The sequence below is a fragment of the Heloderma suspectum genome, chromosome 17 (assembly GCF_057233095.1).
Source record: "Heloderma suspectum isolate Gila_16-S chromosome 17, 16-S_ref, whole genome shotgun sequence".
NCBI classification, from domain to species: Eukaryota; Metazoa; Chordata; class Lepidosauria; order Squamata; family Helodermatidae; genus Heloderma; species Heloderma suspectum.
The window spans coordinates 1,771,147-1,792,987 of NC_139474.1; the positions used below are offsets into that span (position 1 = coordinate 1,771,147).

The window sequence follows — 21,841 nt, forward strand, 5'->3', positions numbered from 1 at the left end:
TGACGGCTACCAGTCATGAGGGCAAAGTATTTCCTCCAGTATCAGAGGCAGTATGCCCCTGTAAGTCAGTTGCTGGGGAGCATGGGCAGGAGGGTGCTGTAGCACTCATGTTTCCCATGGACAGCTGGTTGGCCACTGTGTGAACAGCATGCTGGATGAGATGGACCTTGGTCTGATCCAGCAAGGCTCTCCTCCAGTGTGCCAGGAGATGTCATCCAGCTCCGAAGAGGCCGGGCAACCACTCTTTTGGGCAACCACTCCAGTGTTCGGGCAGCGGATACAGTTGTATGTGAAGTCCAAATATCTAACCGCACCCACAATTCTAACAGCTCGGAGAAAAATGGCACCACCAAATGAATGCATTTTAAAAAGCCCACACACAGCCAATGTGAAAACCTTCCCTCGGGGAATTCAATCAGTGCTGCGCTGAAATGCCCACCACCAACTTCCTCATCCTCTTCACAGACAATGGGGAGGGAGGCAGGCAAGGGGGGGGCAACATGGGCCAAACCTAACGGTGCTTCCAAGGCCAGCAGATCCTTGTTTTTTAACCTACCAGGCCCTAGAGCAGCCCCCCCCCCCAACCTGGTGCCTTCCAGAGAGCTTAGACGACAACTCCCGCCATTCCCCGTCCGCATGGGCTATGCTGGCTGAGAGCGGTGGGAGTTGCACTCCAACTCCATCCGGAAGGCACCGAGTTGGAGGCTGCCCTAGAGGGAGGGTGGGAGGGAGGGCAGGAAGCAGCACCCACCCTGCAATTGACACTGGGGCGCTTCTGTCATGCTGCCCTCCAAAGGCGAGCAAAGAACGTTCGGCTCAGCTGAGCTCAACCCCCAACTTCCAAAGCCAGTCATATTTTTAAGCTGGTTAACTTAGGAAAAATATTTAAAGCCCACCTGACAGTTGAACTTCCATGGTGGCTGACGAAGCAAATGAATTCAGAAGAATATTATGAAAACATAAACCCAACACTCTTTGTAACTGAAGCCTGAGGGCAAGAGCTGTGCTTACTTTGTAGAGAACCTGGGCCATTTCAGGCACTTTATAAATAAGAAACAGAACAGCAAAAACAAAATGAATAAAAAACAACAGAGAAAAGTTGGTTCGTTATGTTGTGGCCAGGAAGAGTGGGGGGTGGGAATCCTGTGCCCCATGGCAGTACCAAAACCATGACTATTATTCATAATAGCTAAATGGACTGAGGGAGATGAGAGGGGGAGGCACGGCCATTCTTTATTATTTTTCCTCCTCCCTCCCCATCTGTTTTTCCTTGTGTGTCGTATCTTTTTAGATTGTAAGCCTGTGAGCAGGGGCTGACTGGTTTTCCGGATTGCATGTAAGCTGCTCCAGGAGGCTTTTTTGGAATAAAAAGACTTCAAATAAAAAAATAATGAACAATAACATTCAGGGGCAGCATGGCTCTGGACACCAGATGCTGGAGGATGAGCAGTCAAGTGAGGGCGGTTAACTTACCATGAAATCCTAGAATAGTAGGGTTGGAAGGGGCCTGCAAGACCATCACATCCAACCCCCTGCTCAATGCAGGAATCCAAGTCAGAGCATCCCTGACAGGTGGCTGTCCAGCCTCGTCTTGAACACCTCCAGTGTGGGAGAGCCCACCGCCTCCCCAGGTAATTGGTTCCATTGTCATATTGCTCTAACAGTCAGGAAGTGTTTCCTGATGTCCAGCCGGAATCTGGCTTCCTGGAACTGGAGCCCATGATTCCATGTCCTGCACTCTGGGATGATGAAGAAGAGGTCCGGGCCTTCCTCTCTGGGACAGCCTTTCAAGTACTTGAAGAGCGCCATCATGTCTCCCCTCAGTCTCCTCTTCTCAAGGCTAAACATGCCCAGTTCTTTCAGTCTCTCTTCATAGGGCTTTGTTTCCAGTCCCCTGATCATCTTTGTTGCCCTCCTCTGAACCCTCTCCAGTTTGTCTGCATCCTTCCCAAAGTGTGGTGCCCAGAACTGGACAAAGTACTCCAGATGAGGCCTGACCAGTGCTGAGTAGAGGGGAACTAGTACTTCCTGGGATTTGGAAGCGATGCTTCTATTAATGCAGCCCAAAAGGGCATTGGCCTTTCACGCCCTGCTTGCGGGAGCCTGGCTGGCCACCAGGATTCTGGACAAACCTCGGTTGGACCCAGCAGGGCTCCACTCTACTCTAGTTCCTGCACTGAACCGGGGTGTGTGTGTGTGTGGACTCGATGGCCCAAATGGCCCCTTCCAACTCTAGGATCCTACCCAATGGGCCAGGGAAAAGAATGTGCCAACAAGGCACAGGGCTAACCTTCTGGAGCCCCACCCGACACACAGGATCACTGTGGCATTTGCCGGCCAAGCAGCCCACCAGAGACTCCCCTCCTCCTCCACCTCTCCCCGCTCCCCACCTTGGGTGTCATGTCATGGGTGATGCAGAACTCCAGATGTTGCAGGATGCTCTCCATCGTGTGGTACGGCTGCTGCTTGGTGGTACGCAGGTACTTCTGCATGGCCCGTGCCATGGAGGCAAAGATGGCCTGGGCCGCTTCCCGTGGGTCCATGATCTCCCGCGGGCTTTTCTGGTCCTCCTCCTGGAGACGCTTGATGTGCGTGAAGGCCTCCTCCACAGCCACCACCAGCCTGTTGCGACAAAGGGGGGGGGACGCTTGAGTGTAAGCAGTGGGTTGCAAAAGTCCTGCTCCCCCACCCCCCACCCCCTACAAGCCACTGCAAGGAGAGAGGAAGGAGAAAGCCAGATGATGGACAACGTGTTGGCTTGTGGCAATGAAGGCTTTGACATCGATTGGCTGAGCTGGGTGCGAGAGCACAGAATGTTCACCAACATTTAATCTTCTCAGGGAACAAAAGCTGTCAGAATGTTTTCAGTCCAGCTTCTGTGAGAGAAGGGAAAGTTGTTCCTTGGGCCGGGATTATAACCTCACACAGACCCTATGGACAGGAGTCACTTTGCGTGGCTAGCTGGGAAGAGGTCTCAGGAAACAGAGGAGAAGGAGCCCAGAAGGAAGAGGGGCAGAATAGGGAATGGTCTGAGAAATCTAAGAGGCGGATAGGTGCAAGAGGAGGATGTCCGAAGCGAAATCTCATCTGGACTTAAACAGCCAGTTCTCAGGCTGCAGCTTCCAGTGTTCAAAGGCTGCCCGAAATAGGTTCGGCCTCCAATCTGTGCACACATTTGACAGGGACAAGGAGGACATCCGCACGACAAGGCTTTCCTGGGCTGTTCCACTTCAGCGTGCAGGTGTGGGAGAGGGGATGCATGTTTTTTAACTGAGGAATATTCAAACAAACAAACCAACAGCACAAAGGGAACCAGCACACCAGGGGGGAAACTAGCCTACAACTACTGCATGCTGATGTTCACATTAATAGTCATTTATATTTTGTCCCTGACATTGCACCGAAGTGCACGACACCTCCCACAGTAGCGCTGCGCAAAGACGACAGGCCTGTTCCTGGAGGAGCTTACGATGGACTCTCCAAGGAGGCGGGAAGCTGAGCCCCTTCCCTGTTGGGGCCAGCAGGCACATGCGCCCCGCCCCCCGCCTGCCGTCCTGGGAGGACGTACCTGGCCCTCCGCTTGCGCACCCGGCGCTCGTGCTCTGCCTCCTCGTAGTAATACTCGTTGTGGCTGTTGTCCCGCCGCCGGGCAGCCGCAGCAATGACGGCCCGTGACTGGCTGGTCGAGTTGTTGGTCGTGTTTTCTGGAGGATGGGAGAAGCACAGAGAAGGAGGGTGGTCACAAAGGCCTTTCTGAGCGTCCCCAGAGACCCTGCCTCAGTCTGGCCCAGCGGCCTAAGCCCCACCGCACCGTGGTCCGCTCAGGGCCCAATTGGACAAAACAGCAGCGCTCCACTTGTGTGTATAGCGGAGAGCAGAGTCCCGTTCTTGAAACAAAAGAGGTGCCTTCCTATGCCTGCCGCAAACCTCCCCCAACACCTCTTCACCCACGTGGGAGCTTCGTTCCAGCACTGGAACCTAAATGAGTGGGAAAGCACCAGGCCGGCAGGGAGGGCAGGGGGAGGCAGGGAGCCAGTCTGCAGGAAGGTCAGCTGCAGGCAGAGACACGCGTGAGCAACTCTTCCCCTGCTAAAAAAAAGAGACTTCCCCACTCCCTGCTTTGGAAACACTGGACAAGACACTTCTTGCTTGCAATGAATGGGTGGACTGCCTGCCTCGTGCGTGTGTTGGGGGGCGACAGAGGCGAGTTTAAGCGGCTCTGCCCTGCCGCCTCCTGCCTAGCCTGGCCCAGTTATTGCTGTCATGCACAACCATTGGGGGAAAGAGAAAATGGAAGCAGAGAGGGAGCCCTGGGGAAGAGCAGCACTTCTGCAGGGCAGGTTCCATTCCCAGCAGCTCCAGTTGAAGGATGGTAGACACAGGGAGACATCAGCAGTCAGAGTAGACCTCGGGAGTGGGGGGGACACCTTGTGGCCCTCCAGATGTTTTGGCCTACAAGTTGCCCGCCCCTGGAGCAGACAGAACTTGGCCAGGTGGACCGCTGGTCTGAGCATTAAAGGACAGCTTCGTACGTACATGGCCAAGGACACAAGATTGCTCACCTTCGCCGAGCGAGTATACTTTGAACCCAGACATCTTCTTGGACAGAACTGATTTTGGCAGGTTGAGGAGGGCTGGGTTGTAGACCGGGAAATCGTGGTAATAGTTCTCCAGGACCCACACTGCAACTCGCTGGATGCTGCAGGGAGACAGGAGGGGAAAGAGGCAGGGTCCAGGTCTGATGAGATCTTCGTATTTATTTGGAGACGGGAAGGTAATTTAATCACCAAATGTGTTCAGCTTTAGGTTTCTGGCTCCATGGCAAGGATGCCAATATTTTATTCATTTATAATAAGTTGTATACCATCCTTCAATAAGTATTTCCAAGGTGGTTCACATCAAAAAGATCAAATTAAAAGAACAGTAATAGAACAGCTGAATTAAAAAAAAAAAGCCCCAACAGCATAGAAAATCAGGTTGGAAGACCTGGGAATCCTTGCAAGGTCCTGAAAAGGTCCTTGCCAGGTGCTAAAAAGACAACAGGCACCGGGTGTCCTATAAACGGTGAGCCAACACTGAGAAGGCCCTCAGCCTGAGACCCTTCTTGCTTTAGATGGCAGGGGCACCTGGAGGAAGATCCCTGAAGATAATCTAAGGTGGGGGAGGCAACCTTTTGGGGCAAGGGGCCCATCTGGCAATTTGAAACACTGTCCTGGGCACCACCACAAAATGGCAGCCATGGGAGGTGTGGTAAAGAATGAGTAACCTGCCCAAAAGACTGAGTACAAGACAGAGGTGGGCTCCGATCCCCAACACACTCAGTGACACCTTTGAAGCCACAGTTTTCAGCACCAACAGAAACCTATTTCACAGCAATCCCAGCTGCCAGTAAGAAAATGTTTTTAAATGGCGGGGGGGGGGGGCACTTTGGTGGGCAGCATGAAAGATGTCCAGGGGTGCATTGGCCCCACACTGCCAACTGATGATCGAAGGGCATGGGCCTCTTGACGTGGAGCCAGATGCTCCTTTGCGTCCCTCGGCAGGTGAGGACCAGGAAGAGGGCCTTTTCTGCTGTGGCGCCCCTGTTGTGGAATGAGCTTCCCAGAGAGGCTCGCCTGGTGCCTACGTTGTGCTCTTTCCAGCACCAGGGGAAGACCTTTGAATTTTCCCAGGCATTTTAGCATTCTAGTCTTTTAGCTCTCTTGTTTTAAATCTGCTGTTGCATCCTAAATCTCTGCTTTGCTGCTAGATTTTACTCCAGCTGTGCTTTGAAACTGCAGTTTAAACCTATTCTATTTTATATTGTATTTTATGCTGTACTTTGTGGCTGTAATTTTTGTGAACCATCCAGAGAGCTTCAGCTACTGGGCGTACAGAAACATAATAAATAAATAAATAAATGTCGGGCGTTAAGAGGAAGCACTAACAACTCAGCTGTGCTCGGAAATGGACTTGGAGCCAGGGCAACTGGGTAAGGCCCAGAAAGGTGCGCCCTCGATGACAACCGGCCCCAGTTTGCAGCCAAGTGGTGGTGCACTGCACTGAGCTAACCTCCATTTCCGAGCTGCCTCCAAAGGCCCTCAGTCCTGCCGGCAGAGAGACTTGCCTCCTCTCTCTGTAGGAGCCCCCCGCTCTCTACACAAACACACTCGGGGCGCCCGACACCCACCCAGAAGAGCAACGCCTGGTTGCGGCCCCCAGCCAGGCCCTTGCTCACCTGAGGTGGCCCACGTTATAGAAGCGGCTGGCCCCATCAGTGGAGCGAACCACCTTGAGGGTGAAGTGGGGCTGGAGCTGCCGCAGCTCGAGCAGGACCACGGCCAGGTAGTGGACGAAGAGCAGGGCGTCCACAAGGGAGACGGCATACTGCACGATGCCCTGGTAGTCGGTGTCGCGCGAGTCCAGGATGCGGACGCCGTAGAAGAGCCAGTAGGAGACCACCAGGAGGAAGACCAGCACCATGAGGAGGGCCCGGAGGACGAAGACGCGAGGGAAGGAGGCCCTGGGGCGGCGGAAGAAGAGGGCCCAGCTGCCCAGCAGCAGGATGAGCAGTTTGAAGGCCACCGAGATGAAGAGCCCCTCGCATGGCGTCCCACAGGCCTGCAGCTTCTCCCCCCACAGCAGCTGGGGCAGCAGCATGAAAGCCACGGGCGTGAGGAAGGAGAGGAGGGCCAGGGCCCCACCCAGCGAGACGCCCAGGTGGCGAGAGCAGTCCAGGTGGGCGCTGTCCTCCATGTCCTTGGTGATGCGCGAGACGTCATCGTGGGAGATGCTGTGCTCCGACGTGCCCGTGACCACCGTGGTGGTCTCGCCCCAGTTGTCATCCTGTCAGGAAGCAAGGGGCAAAGAGTGGGGCTGAGGGGGTGCCCGCGGCTCGCTCGCCAACAGCACACCGCCGGCCACCTCCGGTTAGCAGGGGTCTCGACAAGCACAGCTGGGGAAACCCTCTCTTGGCCCGAGGCCCGGAAGAGCTGGGCCAGCCTGAGAAGAGTAAACCGTCCCTGGGCAAGAGGCGTGTGAGAATTCCGTTTGGGGGTTAAAAACTTGACGGATCTTTCCGTCCCTGGCGGATTTTGTTCCATTTCCCCCCACTGATGTCAGCTCGGTCTGTAGTGACCGATACACCAACTCGGTGTATTTTTTAATGGGGCCGATTTGCACAAATTGGATTGTGGGGGGTTGGAATCTTGAAATTTGCACAACTTCATCCTCCACTTTGTCCAGAGGAAAGGGGGGCGGGGGGGCTGACAAGTTCCTTAACATGTACAGAAAATGGCTCTGCTAGGCTAAACGAAGTCGTGTGCAGCTAGAATGAGACCAAGAAGGATTTTTACAAGATGGGAATATGCCTCTGTGGGGCTATATAGCAGACAGGCAGACTTGCGATTGTGCCCATTTGTGCAAGATGGCCAATAAAAACATATTTTAGAAATTACGCCCCCATTTGTGCAAATCTCAAGATCTGCCCCCCCAATCCCATTTGTACAAATCACCATTGGTGCAAATTACAGGACCAAAAAAAATGTGCAACACTTTTCCAGAATTGGGGGGGTGGGGGGAAATTCGCTACAGTTCGCCACCGCAGAAACACTGTGGAATCCCGTCGGGCTTCAATGGAGCTGAATTCCTGGCATCACACTTCCCCAACCTGGGCTGTGCTACCTTTGACGGGAGGTGTGGCTCACATGACTTAACGCTCCTCCGCGCACAAAATAAACTCCCGGCAGCTCAAAAGCCATCAGACTGGTTTTCTCTGGGCAGGTAATCCATTGTGTGTGTAGGAGCAATAAAGTGCAAGGCGCGCATGCAGACAGCAGTCTGAAGTGGCCCAGCCCAGACAGAGGCTGCCCTCCTCGGGGAGAACGAGCACGGAGTTGCTGTGCTTCTGAAGGCAGCCCACTCGCTCTCTTAGAAGGTGCCTCATGCCGGGTCCCCGTCACCTGGCTCCTCCGGCCAGCAGCAGCTCTCCGAGGGCTTGGGCAAGCATCTTTCGCAGCCCTGTTGCCCGAGATCCTTTTCACTGGCAAAGCCAGGGGACGGAGACTGGGCCGCTCTGCACGCAAACCCGGCCTGTAGGACGTGCACTCCAGCAGCCTCCCTTTGTATGGTTCACTCTGGGTGCGACTCCCCAACAAACCCGAGTGTGCACCTCCCTCCCTCCCCCTAACACATTGTGGAGAAACCCCGACGGCCGCCACTTCCGTATTTGCACACAGAACATTTGAACTGCTCCAAGTACTTTGCATTTGTCCCTGGTCATCCTTACAACCACCCTGTAAGGTAGGCCAGTTGCGTCCACACATTGCAGATGGGAACAAAGGCAAAATGGCCAGTGTCTTGCCGAAGGCATCAGATGCAAGATTTGGAGCAGGGATGCCTCGGGCAGCTGCTCGTTCCGTTAACGGCTACACCGGAGTGCGTGGGACCACAAACTCCTCAGCTTTGACGGGGGCCTGTGCACTCTCTTTTGAGAGGCCACCCCTCCTGTGGCTGTAGGAAGAGAGAGGAGGACGTCCTGGCCTCTGCCACCAGCCAGAGGTCTATGGTCTCCTGAGGAGGAGGAGGAAATGGACCACCTCCACCCCAACCAGGGAAGACCAGCCTGGCCCCAAGCGGGTGCAAGTGCCCATCAGCAACCCAGCTCTTCATTTCGGCACGGGCGAGCCGGTCGCCCTGGTCTACACGGTCCCCTGGCCGGCCTTCCTTCGCCTTCCCCTTCGCAGGCGCGACGGCAGGCAGGGCCTGGGTCTTATTTTCATTTGTTTCCACTGCACTTTGCACTTTGAGCACTGCAGCCCACTTTGGGCAACCACTTCTGTCTGAAAAGCAGGCCGCCAGAGGTCATTCCCTCCACGAGAGCAAATGGAGGTGCCCTGGGAACGCTCACGGAGCAGCGAGTTGGCCTGGGAAGCCCTGTGCCAGCAGGCCCAGCTCTCGCTTGCAGCCCCAGAAAGGAACGGCTCAGGCGTTGGGAGGCTTATTCAGGAAACGGCACTGGGGGGTGGGGGACCCCCCGAAGTGGCTCCCCTTCCCGCTCCCGAGAGTGCCGCAACAGGCCCTCACCCTCTCGTCGCCTCGCGTCGACTCGTTGTCCAAGAGGGGCTCTCCAGGCGCCTGGATGGTCACCGACTTGTCCCCTCGACTGCCGTCTCGACTCTTGGACCGGTGCCGCTCTCGCCGCTCTCTGCGTTGCGGGGAAATGAGATGCGTGCCGTGAACTGGGAGGCCAGTAGCGCAGGGCCCTGTCCTGCACTCAGTGGCCCCCCTCAGGCCTTGCTCTCGCCCTCCCACTGCCCACTGCCATCACCTCACTGTTTTCTGTTGTTTGGAACCTACAATGCTGCCTCACGCCAAGTCGGGCCCACTGGTCTGTCTAGCTCAGCCTCCCCCCGCCTGAAGCCCTCCAAATGTGCTGCTGGACTACAACTCCCATAACCCCCGACCACTGGCCCTGCTGGCTGGGGCTGATGGAAGTTGTAGTCCAAAACTCCCAGAGGGCACCAGGTTGGCTTGACTGGCATTGGCTCAGCAGGGTTTCAGGCAGGAGTCTTTCTCCCAGCCTGGCCTGAAGATGCCGAGAACTGAACCTGGGACCTTTGGGGCACAAAGCAGGGGCTCTGCCACTTACATACAGCTCCTCCCTTGCTTGCCTGTGCCACAGGCCCAGCTATGCCTTCTTAGGGCATAAGAGGGCCTCTCCCCTTTCCCCGTCCCGTCCCTTTGGCTCAGCTGGGATTGGATTTGATGGCACTGAAACCTCTGGCCGCCACTGGCTGACCTTGGCGGATGTCGCAGAGGGGGGAGCAGACTCGGGGGTCTCTGGCTGCCACGACCTGAGCTGCTCAGACCTCAGCGCGGAGCAGAGCGGGCAGAACAGCCCGTGGGAGGAGGAGGAAGAGACGTCGTGGGCCAAGATGGCAGGAACCTTACGGAAGCAGCAGGCAGGCTGAAGGCATCCAGAAGGATTTGTGCGGGAGTGTCAAACCTGAGGCCCATGAACCAAATCTGGCCCACCTGGGGCTCCCAAGAGAGCGGTGCCCCTTGACTTGGCTCCAGCCTGTTTCCCCCGATCATTCCGGTGGTTTCCTGGCTTTTGCCGGCCCTCCCCCCACTCTCAAAGGTGACATGCCCCTCTCCTAAGGCCGAGTCACTGGCCGGAAGAGCTTTAAGCCAAAATATGCTGGTACCGCTGGTTCCTCCCCTTTGCCCCACCCACCACCGGCATGCAGCCCCCAAGAACATCTCGGAATCGCATTCGGTCCTTGAGTTAAAAGAGGTCCAACACCCTTGGATTAGTGGAAAGGGAGAAAGATGGAAGGAAAGGGAAACATTGACTGACATTCCCACAGTGAATTCACAGAGCCTTCCCAATATTTGCCCGCAGGCCTCTGAGACGATTATCTAACAGCAAACGTTGCAAAGTTTCTCTCAGTTGACTTGAAAAAAGAGCCGAGGTCTTGCCAACAGCTTGGTTATGATTTACGAGCTTCAGTTTTGCAAAGGTGTCTTTCAAAAGGGACACATTTCCCATGAGCTGAGTTTGCTAGAAGCACAAACATGCCATGCCACAGCTCATTTCTTTGGCAAGCCCGTCGGATTGTCAAGGAATTGAGCCAAAATGTATCAGTCCAGAGAAGAGCTGAGCCATGTACCAGAGTACGTCGCTTTGCTCTGGCAAGCTTGGCTTCTAGACAGTCTCCCTCAGCCTTTCGCAGCCTGCCGCCCTCCAGGTGTGCCGGACTAGAACTCCCATAATGGGGAAGGCGGGTGGTGTTAACTGCCAGCGTTTTACCCCGTGGGCTTCCTTGCTGTTATTCATTTGAGTCTGTATTACTCAAGTGAAAATTTAATAAAATATTTTATCAAACAAAAATACCTGCCAATGTTTTATTTTAGCATTTATACGGCAGGGCTGCACGTGGGGCAGAAAAGTGGCTTACAAACATAGCTTGGGAAATGACAATGAAGACAAGGTCAAGCAGGAAGGAGGCAGAGATTCTGCCCAGAACTGTCTCCCCAGCTGTCACTCCGCTGGCCGCTTGAGATGGAAAGCGGGGGCAGCGAACCTCCCTCCATCGGCCCCCGGGGCCCATGCCATGCCTCCTGCAGTGGTCGTGGTACCAAGATCTGCTTAGTTTCCTCCGCTTCCCCAGCCCCTTTCCACTTCTGTAGCATGGATATGAAACTGCAAGCCATTCATTTCCAACTGTGAACTGCCTGGAGGGCATTGGCGGAAAGGTGGCAATTAAAATGAGTAGATTAAAGATCTTGCAGTGGCATTTCAAAGCAGGATGGAGGGACGACAGCCTCCAGCACCCCCTGATCAAAGCAGACAGTTCCAGGACGACTCCCCTGTCGCCACAGATCCCACCCCATGGACTCACCGGTGCTTCCGAGAGCTGCGCGAGTGCCCGGACTTGTAGGAGTACCCGGAATACTGTGACTCGTTGTCCATGTTGTCGGAACGGCGAGCCTTGTAGCGGTCCAGGTTGACGGACTTGGGTCTCCCAGGCCCCGGGACAGCCACCAAGGCAGCCGCTGCCTCCTTCAGAGTGGGCTTCTTCAGGCCGAGGGGCACCTTCAGGAAGTCAACTTTCACCTTGAGGGACTCTATTTTGATTGGCTGGCTGGGCTCGTCTTAGAAGAAAAAGGGGTGCCTGCGTGCAGAAGAAAAGGGAGGCAAGGTGGCAGTTGGCTTCCATCTTGCCTCTTTCAAACCCCCCCCCCCCCCAGCACAACAAGTTGAGCTCCCTTCCGCAGTTCTCCACGCCTGTCCACCCGTTAGTTTTTTCAGGACACCCTTATTCAAAAGCCCCCCTGTCCCGCCCCTCTGCCAAGACTGCAGCTCGATTAGCAGCTCTTACTTTACAAAGGATCCCCTCGCAGATCTGAATGCCTGGCACAGAAACCCTGCTCAAAAGGTATAATAACCAAAACCTCCCCAATGCAGGTAGATGTTGGGTTACAAACACTGTACCCATATTGTAATGATTTTCTTCTGCGCACTTTAACACACGCGCACAAGGGTTTGCATACAAGCTGCACAACTGGATCCCGGTTTGAGGAAGGATCACACGATCACAGAGTTGGAAGCGACCGCGGAGATCATCTAGTCCAACTCCTTGCTTAATGCAGGCTCTGCATTTGACAGGTGGCCGTCCAGCCATGAAGCTTCCTTGTTTACAACTTCCCCAACCTGGGGCCCTCCAGATGCTGGCTGGGGGCTGCTGGGAGTTGTAGTCCAACACATCTGGAGGGCACCAGGTTGGGGAAGGCTGTAATAAGCAGATACACGAACCACAAAGTCCTGGTTAGTGTTGCCTGCGTACAAACAGACCAGTTTACTGGGGCTGGGCCTTTAAATCCCGATTCACTGGGGACTGCAGAGACCCTCGTGAAAGTAAGCAAACCTTCTCCCAAACAACAAGCAGAAAGATTGCTGTGCTTGCCTGGCTATTTCAAAAGAAAACCAGCCCCAAGGAAGGCTGCTGGAATCCACATCCCCCCCCCCTTCCAGTTATAACCAAGGCCACAAAATTAAACGTTTCAGATGAATTGTGTTTGCATTAATGTTCTGCTCTACATATTAATTGCCTCAAAGCTAGCCTACGGGAGGAACCAACACAGAAATGAATTATTCAAGGCCAACGCCGGCTCCTTGTCTTCCGCAGGGCTTCGGGTTTCTGTCTGAACAAGCCTGACACAGACGCCCCGGGAGGAATACGAGCCGCTCAAACGCAGAACTCCCGATTCTCAGCAAAAGGGCCTTGCGACAAAACTCCCAGATCCGGTTCTCTCCCCGCTCCTCCTCGAGGGAGGGCCCAGAGCGCAGGGGCAGGGCAGGCGCTTTGCACGGAGGAGGCCCCCGGTGCAATCCCAGGCGTGTCCAACGAAAGGCAAGGCGTCGCAGGGGAGCCAGCCTAGTATACGGCAGTTTCCTGCGTTCTACGCCCGAGGCCTCAGAGAGCTGCTGCCAGGTGCTGTAGAAAGTAGAAGGCCAGCTGAACCCATGGTCTGATCCATCACTATGTTCTGGATTGGTATGTCCTGCACATTACCAATTGCCCAGCTGCAGCATGAGAAGTGATAGTGGGCACTTCCATCAATCCTGAGAATTTCAACTCTTGCTTTTTAAAAAAAGTCAAGTATCTAGTCCTTATGGATGAGAAGACTGCTTGAAGGCAGTACATGCAGGAGTGTGGCTGGTAAGATTCCCAACAGGTGGCTGGGGCTGGGAATTCAGCACCTTTTAGAGTTCCTTGCTCCTCCCCACGACTTAAGGAAAGGGAGGGCCTGAAATGGGTTCAAGGTGGAGCAAAGTAAGTTTAGCCCCATAGGGTTTAGATTTCCTGAGGCTTCTAACCTCTGCACAGGTGAGGGCTATTTAAGTGGTCTGGCCCCATTGACTACTGGATCCAGAAAGGTTCCTGGATGCTCTGGGGGATCAGAGCTGGCGATCCTGTTGAAACCCTGCTTGATTTGTGGAATAGGAGGAAAACCTGGGCATTTGATGCTATCATACCTAAACGCCCTCTCCTGTGGCGCAGAGCCCAGGGTCCTTGGTGCTGGAAAGAGCCTGGGGCAATGACGTGCTTGCACACACTGCCAGAGCAATGGTGGAGGAAGACTCGAGGCTAATTTGGCCCAATGTGGGTGTCACGCCCCCTCTGGCGGAATCCTGTTCGGAGGATGACCCGAGCCAAATCTTGCAGAGGAGCAGCCCCGTCGAGCAGCCTTGGGGGGCACTGGCCCTTGGGGAGGCAGCAGCCAAACCTCCCCAAGACGTGGGGAGCCCCCTCTACAAATCAGAGGTGGGCGCTGAACAGACGCCTACTGTTACAGCACACAGCACCTGAAGGAGCACGCTTGGCCGGCGGTCAGGTGCAGAACTGCGTGCCTGAGGAAGAAGGGACACGAATCCAAACCACAAAGGGGCTGGGGGACTAGCACGTAAAGACTAACATGCATATGAATGCATAAAAGTTCCCTATAATAAATCCATAGGGCTTTCAAAGATGCCAAAAGACTGTTTCTGCTGCAAAAGACCACAGCAGCCTTGCCCAAACTGGAGCCCGTGAGATATGTTGGACAACAACTCCCACAATCCCCAGCCAGCACGGCCACCTGGAGGTCACCAGGTTGGGCAAGGCTGAACTACAGGGACACCCCACTGAAAATGGTTGAATTCAGAGGAGGGTTGGAAGGATTTCTTGGACACGTCCCGAGTTTTCACTCTTACATACAACCCATCGTTTCCTCGCTTGTCAAACTCCTTGGAAGAAAACACGCACGTGCGCACGAATGCGCACACACACGTACGCGCAGCAGGCACAGGCTATCACCATCATGCCCCGCTTGCTTTCTGGCCACTGCTGGACAAGGAACGCCAAACTTGGGGGACCCAGCTTGGTCTGATCAAACGGGGCTCCTCTTATAACCAAGAGACAGGGAGGGCCGTGACTTTATCAACAAGGCGGATTTGCGACGGTCCTCTTACACCAGGGGTGTCAAACCTCTTTCAGCCTGAGGGCCAAATTCAATTCTGGGGAAACTCTCAGGGGCCACATTCTAAGCGGTGGGTGAGGGCGAAAGGCGCCAAAGGGCCTGGCATACTTTATCTCAAAGATCTTCCTGCCAGTGCCGAAGCCTCAGCAGAGGCGGTTCAGCCGTTTAGAGGGAGGGGGGACACACACAAGAGTCAGGAAGCCACCAAACGACTGGTGGTCAGGAAAGGGGCAGGGGGTGTGGCCATCTGGGGACCCCAGAAGGCCCCGTCAGGATCCCAGGTGGGCCGGATTTGGTCCACAGGCCTGAGGTTCAACACCCCCACCTTGGGCGCGCCACACGTCTGGGGAGGAGTCTGTGGCAATTCATTCTGCCCCCCTCTCACCCTGCTGTGTGGGTGACCTCACGCCAAGCCCAGCAGCAAGCACCGCAGTTGCCTCTTCACAGCCCTCACAGCCCAGAGATGGGCTGAAGGAGGCCTCGCCGAGTCACTACTGCCGGAGCCCATGAGCCCTGGGAGGAGAGACGCGCAGCCCGAAATGGGGCTGCCGGTCCCTGTTCCTCTGAAGCCCAGTAGCCCGCAGAGGCTGGCCGAGGGAAGGCCCCTTTCGCTCTCCAAGTGATGCCTTGGACACGAACCAACATCGCTCACTTCATCATTCCATCTGGCACAGACCCTGAAAGTTGCGACCTATTTAAACTGAATTTATTGACACAGGCCCAAGCACAAAATGGGCCCCGCTCCAACAGCACAGTGCAGAGGCAGCACTTTAAAAAAGAGCCTCTTCCCCATGGCACATTTAAGTCAAAGTGGAGGACATTTCCTTGGCCCCACGGGGCAACCAGGGCGAGAGCCACGCTGCTCAGCAGCTTCAAGGAGAGGCAGTTCCGCTGTACCTAAAGAGCCATGACATACCCATCTCCCCTCAGCTGGCCCACGCAAAGCTGGAGCCATTGCCCACCCCCTCTGCCACCTCCTCGCCTCTCCGCCTCTCCAGTGGGCAGTCCCAAGGCCGTGAAGGGGCCTGGGCTGCAAATCCAAGGATGTCTGCCAAACCAGCCCTCCAGAGGCCCCCTTTGCCTGCTGCACAAACACGTCTTCAGCACGGCGCAGTCCCGCCATCCTGCAAGGCCGCATCTGTGAATATGGAAACTACCGGGGCGAGGCAGGTCTCCAGGCCCACGTGGGGATGTCATTCACGCTTCTGTGGCATGGGACCAGAGCAGACGTGGACATACAAACACGCAGCACTGTGCCAAACACCGACACAACTGGGTCACATCCCGGAGTGCAACCAGCAACGAAATATTCCCTATTTCTAGTCCAGCACATCTGGAGCACCAGATTGGGGAAGGCTGCTGAGCGTCCTACCAGCCATGCTTTGATGCTGTTCAGCTGCTGCCTAATTATCCAGCCTTCCCCGCAATCTCGCTGGGCCTCCGGGTACATATCACCACATTCCAGGCTCCCAGAAAACGTATGTGTGCATGGCGTCGGGGGGCGGGGAGATTGCAGGAACAAACAAGGAATGCTTCACCACACCCCACCCACTCCCACCTTGCCAGGCCAAAGGGAACCACCCGAGTACATCTGCAGTTTCAAGGCCAAGAGCCCCACAGTTCAAAGCAAGACAAGGGAATTTTGCATGCTTTGCATAATGCCAGGAGGTGAACTGAGGCTTGTTTGCCTTTTGCTGGTGGAGCTCAAAGGGCTTTGTGATTGGCAGGTAGAGAGCTTCATCTCCTGCGGTGGGAGAGGCCGACCACCCCATCTGGCTTTTGATCCAAAACACTCCGTGTGTACGTATGTGTGTGATATATATATCACACATGCAGACACCTGGCATACAAGTCCAACCGGGCGAGGTTATAGTGAAATGAAGGATAGTGGGTGCTTTGGAATGCATTGGCCCCTGGAGCTAGCTGGATAATAAGTCAGCACATAAATATTTAGGAATATTAAATGAAAAAGCAAGCAAGAGCTAGCCAAAAGGGATCGGGGAGATCTGGGTCCAACCCGAGTGCTGCCATGGATTCACCACATGACCATGGGCAAACCCTGTGCTCTCAGAGACCCCACGAAGAGGCACGAGGACTCCTCTTAATGCATCTGAAGAACCCTGCATGGGACTTTGTCTCTGTGACGTTTTGTTCTTGTAAAGTGGGCTTCATAGTAATTTTAAGGTATTTTACCTAGGATGGATTAGAATTTGGTGATAATTTTAATTGCTTATTCATTTTTATTTTCTTTCAAAGCTATTTTCATTTTTTGTAATGAGTGACAAGAAGTGTCAGCAAAGTCATTCAAATTCACCTTCTGACCCAACTAGCCTAAGATGCATAAGGCTTTATTTAGGGTACAAGGAGTGTTGAGTGAGCTTTTATGCTGCTTTACTTTTTTTGGTACCATATTTAGTCATCCTCTAAATATAATATAGGAAAGAAAGGTGGTTTAGGAAATCAGGTTCCAGTAAATATTTCTAACAAATCTAAGTCAGCCAAAGTAGGGCTGAAGTTAAAAAGTGACCTAGATCTAATAATAAAGCCGCTAGTTCCTTGCTACCATATGCCAAACTGAGCCAATTAGATATGTTTTTCTCTCCATCTGATAAAGGTCACATACTACCCAATTTTAATATTCCTGTTTCAAACAGATTTGGTGTCTTTCAGTCTGCTCTCTTTGATTTTGGGGGGCCCCGAAGGTTTTGAAGTTAAATCTAATCTCCCATCCCAGTGTAAATTCAATTCTACATCCCAATGTACCTCTGGAACTTTTAACACCTTAACTCCAGGAGCAGTGTTCTGTTTGTCAACATTGAGCTAAAGTGTCACAACTACATCTCTCTCGAACTTCTGAAAAATTACATGCTTTGCTCTCTTTATTTAAAACAATCACACAGCTTCTCCAAGAGGTGCTATCTTTGTGCCCACCACACATCCTACAGTTAGCCCCCGTAGTATGAGTATAAAAATAAATGGTAAGGCTTATACCATTTACCTAAGTCTATAGTTTTGCGATGTTTCCTTTTAAGGGCCATTTCCCCTACTGGGGCAACACATGGATGGTTGTGCAACATTCTAGTGCTCTTTCAGCACTTAATATTGATCTATTATCAGTTAAAACTTTAGCAGCTGTCTCATTCCCCCCCCAAAAAAAATTCCTTCTGACATTCAGAACGTCTAGAATCCCCTCCAGAACGAAAGACAAAGACATCTTTGGAATGATGGGAGTAATTCCAATATGGTTTTTAAAAAACGTCCATGTATCTCTCCCAGAGGCCTCTTCTGCTTGCAAAAAATGGAACAATCTAGCTCAAGCACCTTCTGATTTAAATCAGGCGGGATGAGCCTTGCACTCCCCTTCACAGGCCCAAAAGGACACTGGCCAGACAGCTCCTCCTTTGTGTCCATCTGGGCTCGAAGCTTGGGAGTGTGATCCTTTTTCTTTCTCTGCGCTCCCTTCAGCTGAGCAGTTACATATTGTTGAGAGGCTCAACAAATTGAAAGATGAACGTTTAAATCCTTTAAACCTTCCTAAAGTCCAGAAGGAGCAGATTTCAGCTCTACAAACCAAATGTTACCTGGATAGATAAATCGGAGGAATTTAATTATGTTGCACCTGAGGTGAGTCAATGAAAGCCATTTGATAAACCTCTCTTTGACTTGGACAGCAGTTAGGGCTTTGGAGGCTGCAGAAACAGGGTTTTTCCAAGTCTGTAGGAGTCATGGAAACTATACATTGGTATCCGCAGCAAACAGGATATGGTCTAAAACTACGTGGTTCACAGACAGATAAGACTGAAGTTTTGTCAGAGGGAAAGTTGCTTTAGCTGTCTGTCATGGAACATGGCTGGTTGGGTGAATAAAGTGCAGGACAGTACTTTTTTAGAATATGCAGCTTTTATATCCTATGTATTCAGGAATCGTGGCTCTGTGAGAAATTGCATCTGAAGGGGTAAGAAACGTTTACCTCCCAACTGTGCTATCTAGCGCAGGAGGAAGACCCAATGGAGGGGTGTCAATTTTTGTCTCCACTTCTTTGGAAGGGTCAGCAGTATGAGGTACAACTTTGAAGCCTTGGCAGTTATGGTTAAAAAGGGTAGCACTACATATATTATGTTTATATCCCCCCTAAGAGATCGACACTCTTTTGTGATGCCTGCTGGGCAGACTTGGAACAATCTGTGTGTGATCTAGAGGACTTTTACTCTGCTATTTCTTTGTTGATAGCAGGGGATTTCAGTGGTTGAACAGGGACTGGTATGGAGTGCCCAGAGCTCAGTGAAGGACATGATACTATGTGGTCTTGGCATATGAGGCAATGAAATTCAAAAGACAGTAAAACTAATAAGGCAGGACTGATTCTAAATAATTTAAATTTTAAGTTGAATCCCACTGTTTTAAAGATTGCTGATTTCAATGATTGCTGATTTCAATGATCCTTTTGGAGAATTTACCTATATTGGCTCTTCAGGGGCAAGTGTGATTGATTATGTTTTAATTTCTGCATGATCTTTCCCACAAATCCTGGATTTTCAAGTTGAGAACAGGGTATTAAGCAACCCCTAACACTTTACATTTAAGATTTTATGGCCGACGGGGGGTAAAGAAACACCTGAAGTCCACGTAGGGGCTAATCAACTGTTAGTTTCAACAAAAAGGGTAAAATGGAATCCTCAAGTGCTACCAGATTTAAAGAAGAAATTGCATACCAAGGAAAATGTAAATCTAAGGGAGAAATTGCTGCTAGCTAATGATTCTGTCCTTGCTGTAGACCTGTACCATCAGATAACAAAGAATAACAACCATTTATCTGCAGTGAGATAAGTCAGCAGCAAAAGGTCCACCCTCCAGTAGCTGATGGCTAGTATGACAAAGATTGCCGGTTATTAAAGAGACAACTGTGGAAGATGATTATGGTATACAGAAAACACAATGTTCCCCAGACACCACAGTCTTTCTATGACATACGTAGATTATATAAACAACTGATAGCCCAGAAGACAAAACAGTATTTTAGAGACCAGCGGAACAAGTTAGCCCTAACTCAAAAGGATACCAAAACGTTATGGGAAATGGTTGCTAAAATGGAAGTCAAGATGCCTTCTGTTTCTGATTCCCACATCTCCATGGAAAGGTGGAAAACCTGCTTTGGTAATCTGTTCAATGAACAGCTACAACCGACTTGTTGTTGTTCAGTCGTGTCCGACTCTTCGTGACCCCATGGACCATAGCACGCCAGGCCTTCCTGTCCTGCGCTCTCTCCCGGAGCGTGCTCAAGTTCATATTCATTGCATCCGTGATGCTATCTAGCCATCTCATCCTCTGCCGTCCCCTTCTCCTTTTGCCTTCAGTCTTTCCCAGCATCAGGGTCTTTTCCAGAGAGTTTTCTCTTCGCATTAGGTTGCCAAAATATTTCAGCTTCAGCTTCAGTATCTGTCCTTCCAATGAGCACTCAGGGTTGATTTCCTTTAGGATGGACTGATTTGACCTCCTTGCAGTCCAGGGGACTCGTAAGAGTCTTCTCCAGCACCACAGTTCAAAAGAATCGATTCTTCGGCGCTCAGCCTTCCTTATAGTCCAGCTCTCACAGCCATACGTTACTACTGGGAAAACCATAGCTTTGATTAGATGGACCTTTGTCGGCAAGGTGATGTCTCTGCTTCTTACTATGCTGTCTAGGTTTGCCATAGCTTTCCTCCCAAGGAGCAAGTGTCTTTTAATTTCATGGCTACAGTCACCGTCTGCGGTGATCTTGGAGCCCAAGAAAGTAAAATCTGTCACTGCTTCCATTTCTTCCCTTTCGATATGCCAGGAAGTGATGGGGCCAGATGCCATGATCTTAGTTTTTTTAATGTTGAGTTTCAAACCAGCTTTTGCACTCTCCTCTTTCACCCTCAACAAGAGGCTCTTGAGATCCTCTTCGCTTTCTGCCATTAGGGTGGTATCGTCTGCATATCGGAGGTTGTTGATAATTCTCCCAGCAATCTTAATTCCGACCTCTGATTCATCCAACCCGGCATTTCTCATGATGTACTCTGCATATAAGTTAAATAAGCAGGGTGACAATATGCAGCCTTGTCGTACTCCTTTCCCAATTTTGAACCAATCGGTTGTTCCATGTCTGGTTCTTACTGTTGCTTCTTGACCCTCGTACAGGTTTCTCAGGAGACAGGTAAGGTGGTCTGGTACCCCCATCTCTTTCAGAATTTGCCACAGTTTGTTGTGATCCACACAATCAAAGGCTTGAGCGTAGTCAATGAAGCAGAAATAGACATTTTTCTGGAATTCTCTTGCTTTCTCCATGATGCAGCGAATGTTGGCGATTTGATCTCTAGTTCCTCTGCCTCTTCGAAACCCAGCTTGTACTTGCGGTAGTTCTCGGTTCACATACTGCTGAAGCCTAGCTTGTAGGATTTTGAGCATCACCTTGCTGGCATGTGAAATGAGCGCAATTGTGCGGTAGTTTGAACACTCTTTGGCGTTGCCCTTCTTTGGAATTGGAATGTAAACTGACCTTTTCCAGTCTTGTGGCCACTGTTGAGTGTTCCAGATTTGTTGGCATATTGAATGCAGCACTTTAACAGCATCATCTTTTAGGATTTTAAATAGCTCGGCTGGAATACTGTCATCTCCGCTAGCTTTGTAGTTACTAATGCTTCCTAAGGCCCACTTGACTTCACTCTCTAGGATGTCCAGCTCAAGTTCAGTGACCGCACTATCATGGCTATCAGGGACATTCAGATCTTTCCTGTATAGTTCTTCTGTGTATTCTTGCCACCTCTTCTTAATCTCATCTGCTTCTGTTAGGTCCCTGCCTTCTTTGTCCTTTATCATGCCCGTCTTTGCACAAAACGTTCCCTTGAGATCTCCAATTTTCTTGAAGAGATCTCTAGTCTTTCCCATTCTGTTGTTTTCCTCGATTTCTTTGCATTGTTCATTTAAGAAGGCCTTCTTGTCTCTCCTTGCTATTCTCTGGAACTCTGCATTCAGTTGGATATATCTTCCCCTTTCTCCCTTGCTTTTCGCTTCCCTTCTTTTGTCAGCTACTTGTAAAGCCTCATCAGACAGCCACTTTGCTTTCTTGCATTTCTTTTTCTTTGGGATGGATTTCGTTGCTGCCTCCTGAACAATGTTACGGACCTCCGTCCATAGTTCCTCAGGCACTCTGTCTATCAGGTCTAATCCCTGAAATCTATTCCTCACCTCCACTGTATATTCATCAGGGATATGATTTAGGTCATACCTGAACGGTTTAGTGGTTTTCCCGACGTTCTTCAATTTAAGCCGAAATTTTGCAAGAAGCAGCTCATGATCTGAGCCACAGTCAGCTCCA

The 21,841-nt window shown here is 51.9% G+C and overlaps 1 protein-coding gene across 3 annotated transcripts in view; it reads right to left on the reverse strand.

Moving 5' to 3' along the window:
• VANGL2 (VANGL planar cell polarity protein 2) overlaps nucleotides 1-21,841 on the reverse strand; it is a 55,605-nt gene that overhangs the window by 5,137 nt on the left and 28,627 nt on the right. For all 3 annotated transcript variants that reach the window (XM_084823884.1, XM_084823885.1, XM_084823886.1), the window contains exons 3-8: nucleotides 11,385-11,657; nucleotides 9,064-9,184; nucleotides 6,218-6,825; nucleotides 4,563-4,699; nucleotides 3,569-3,704; nucleotides 2,391-2,622 (exon numbers count right to left, since the gene is read on the reverse strand). In XM_084823884.1, the coding sequence (XP_084680010.1) occupies nucleotides 2,391-2,622; nucleotides 3,569-3,704; nucleotides 4,563-4,699; nucleotides 6,218-6,825; nucleotides 9,064-9,184; nucleotides 11,385-11,455 (1,305 nt within the window). In that variant the 5' untranslated portion in view covers nucleotides 11,456-11,657. The remainder of the gene's footprint in view (nucleotides 1-2,390; nucleotides 2,623-3,568; nucleotides 3,705-4,562; nucleotides 4,700-6,217; nucleotides 6,826-9,063; nucleotides 9,185-11,384; nucleotides 11,658-21,841) is intronic.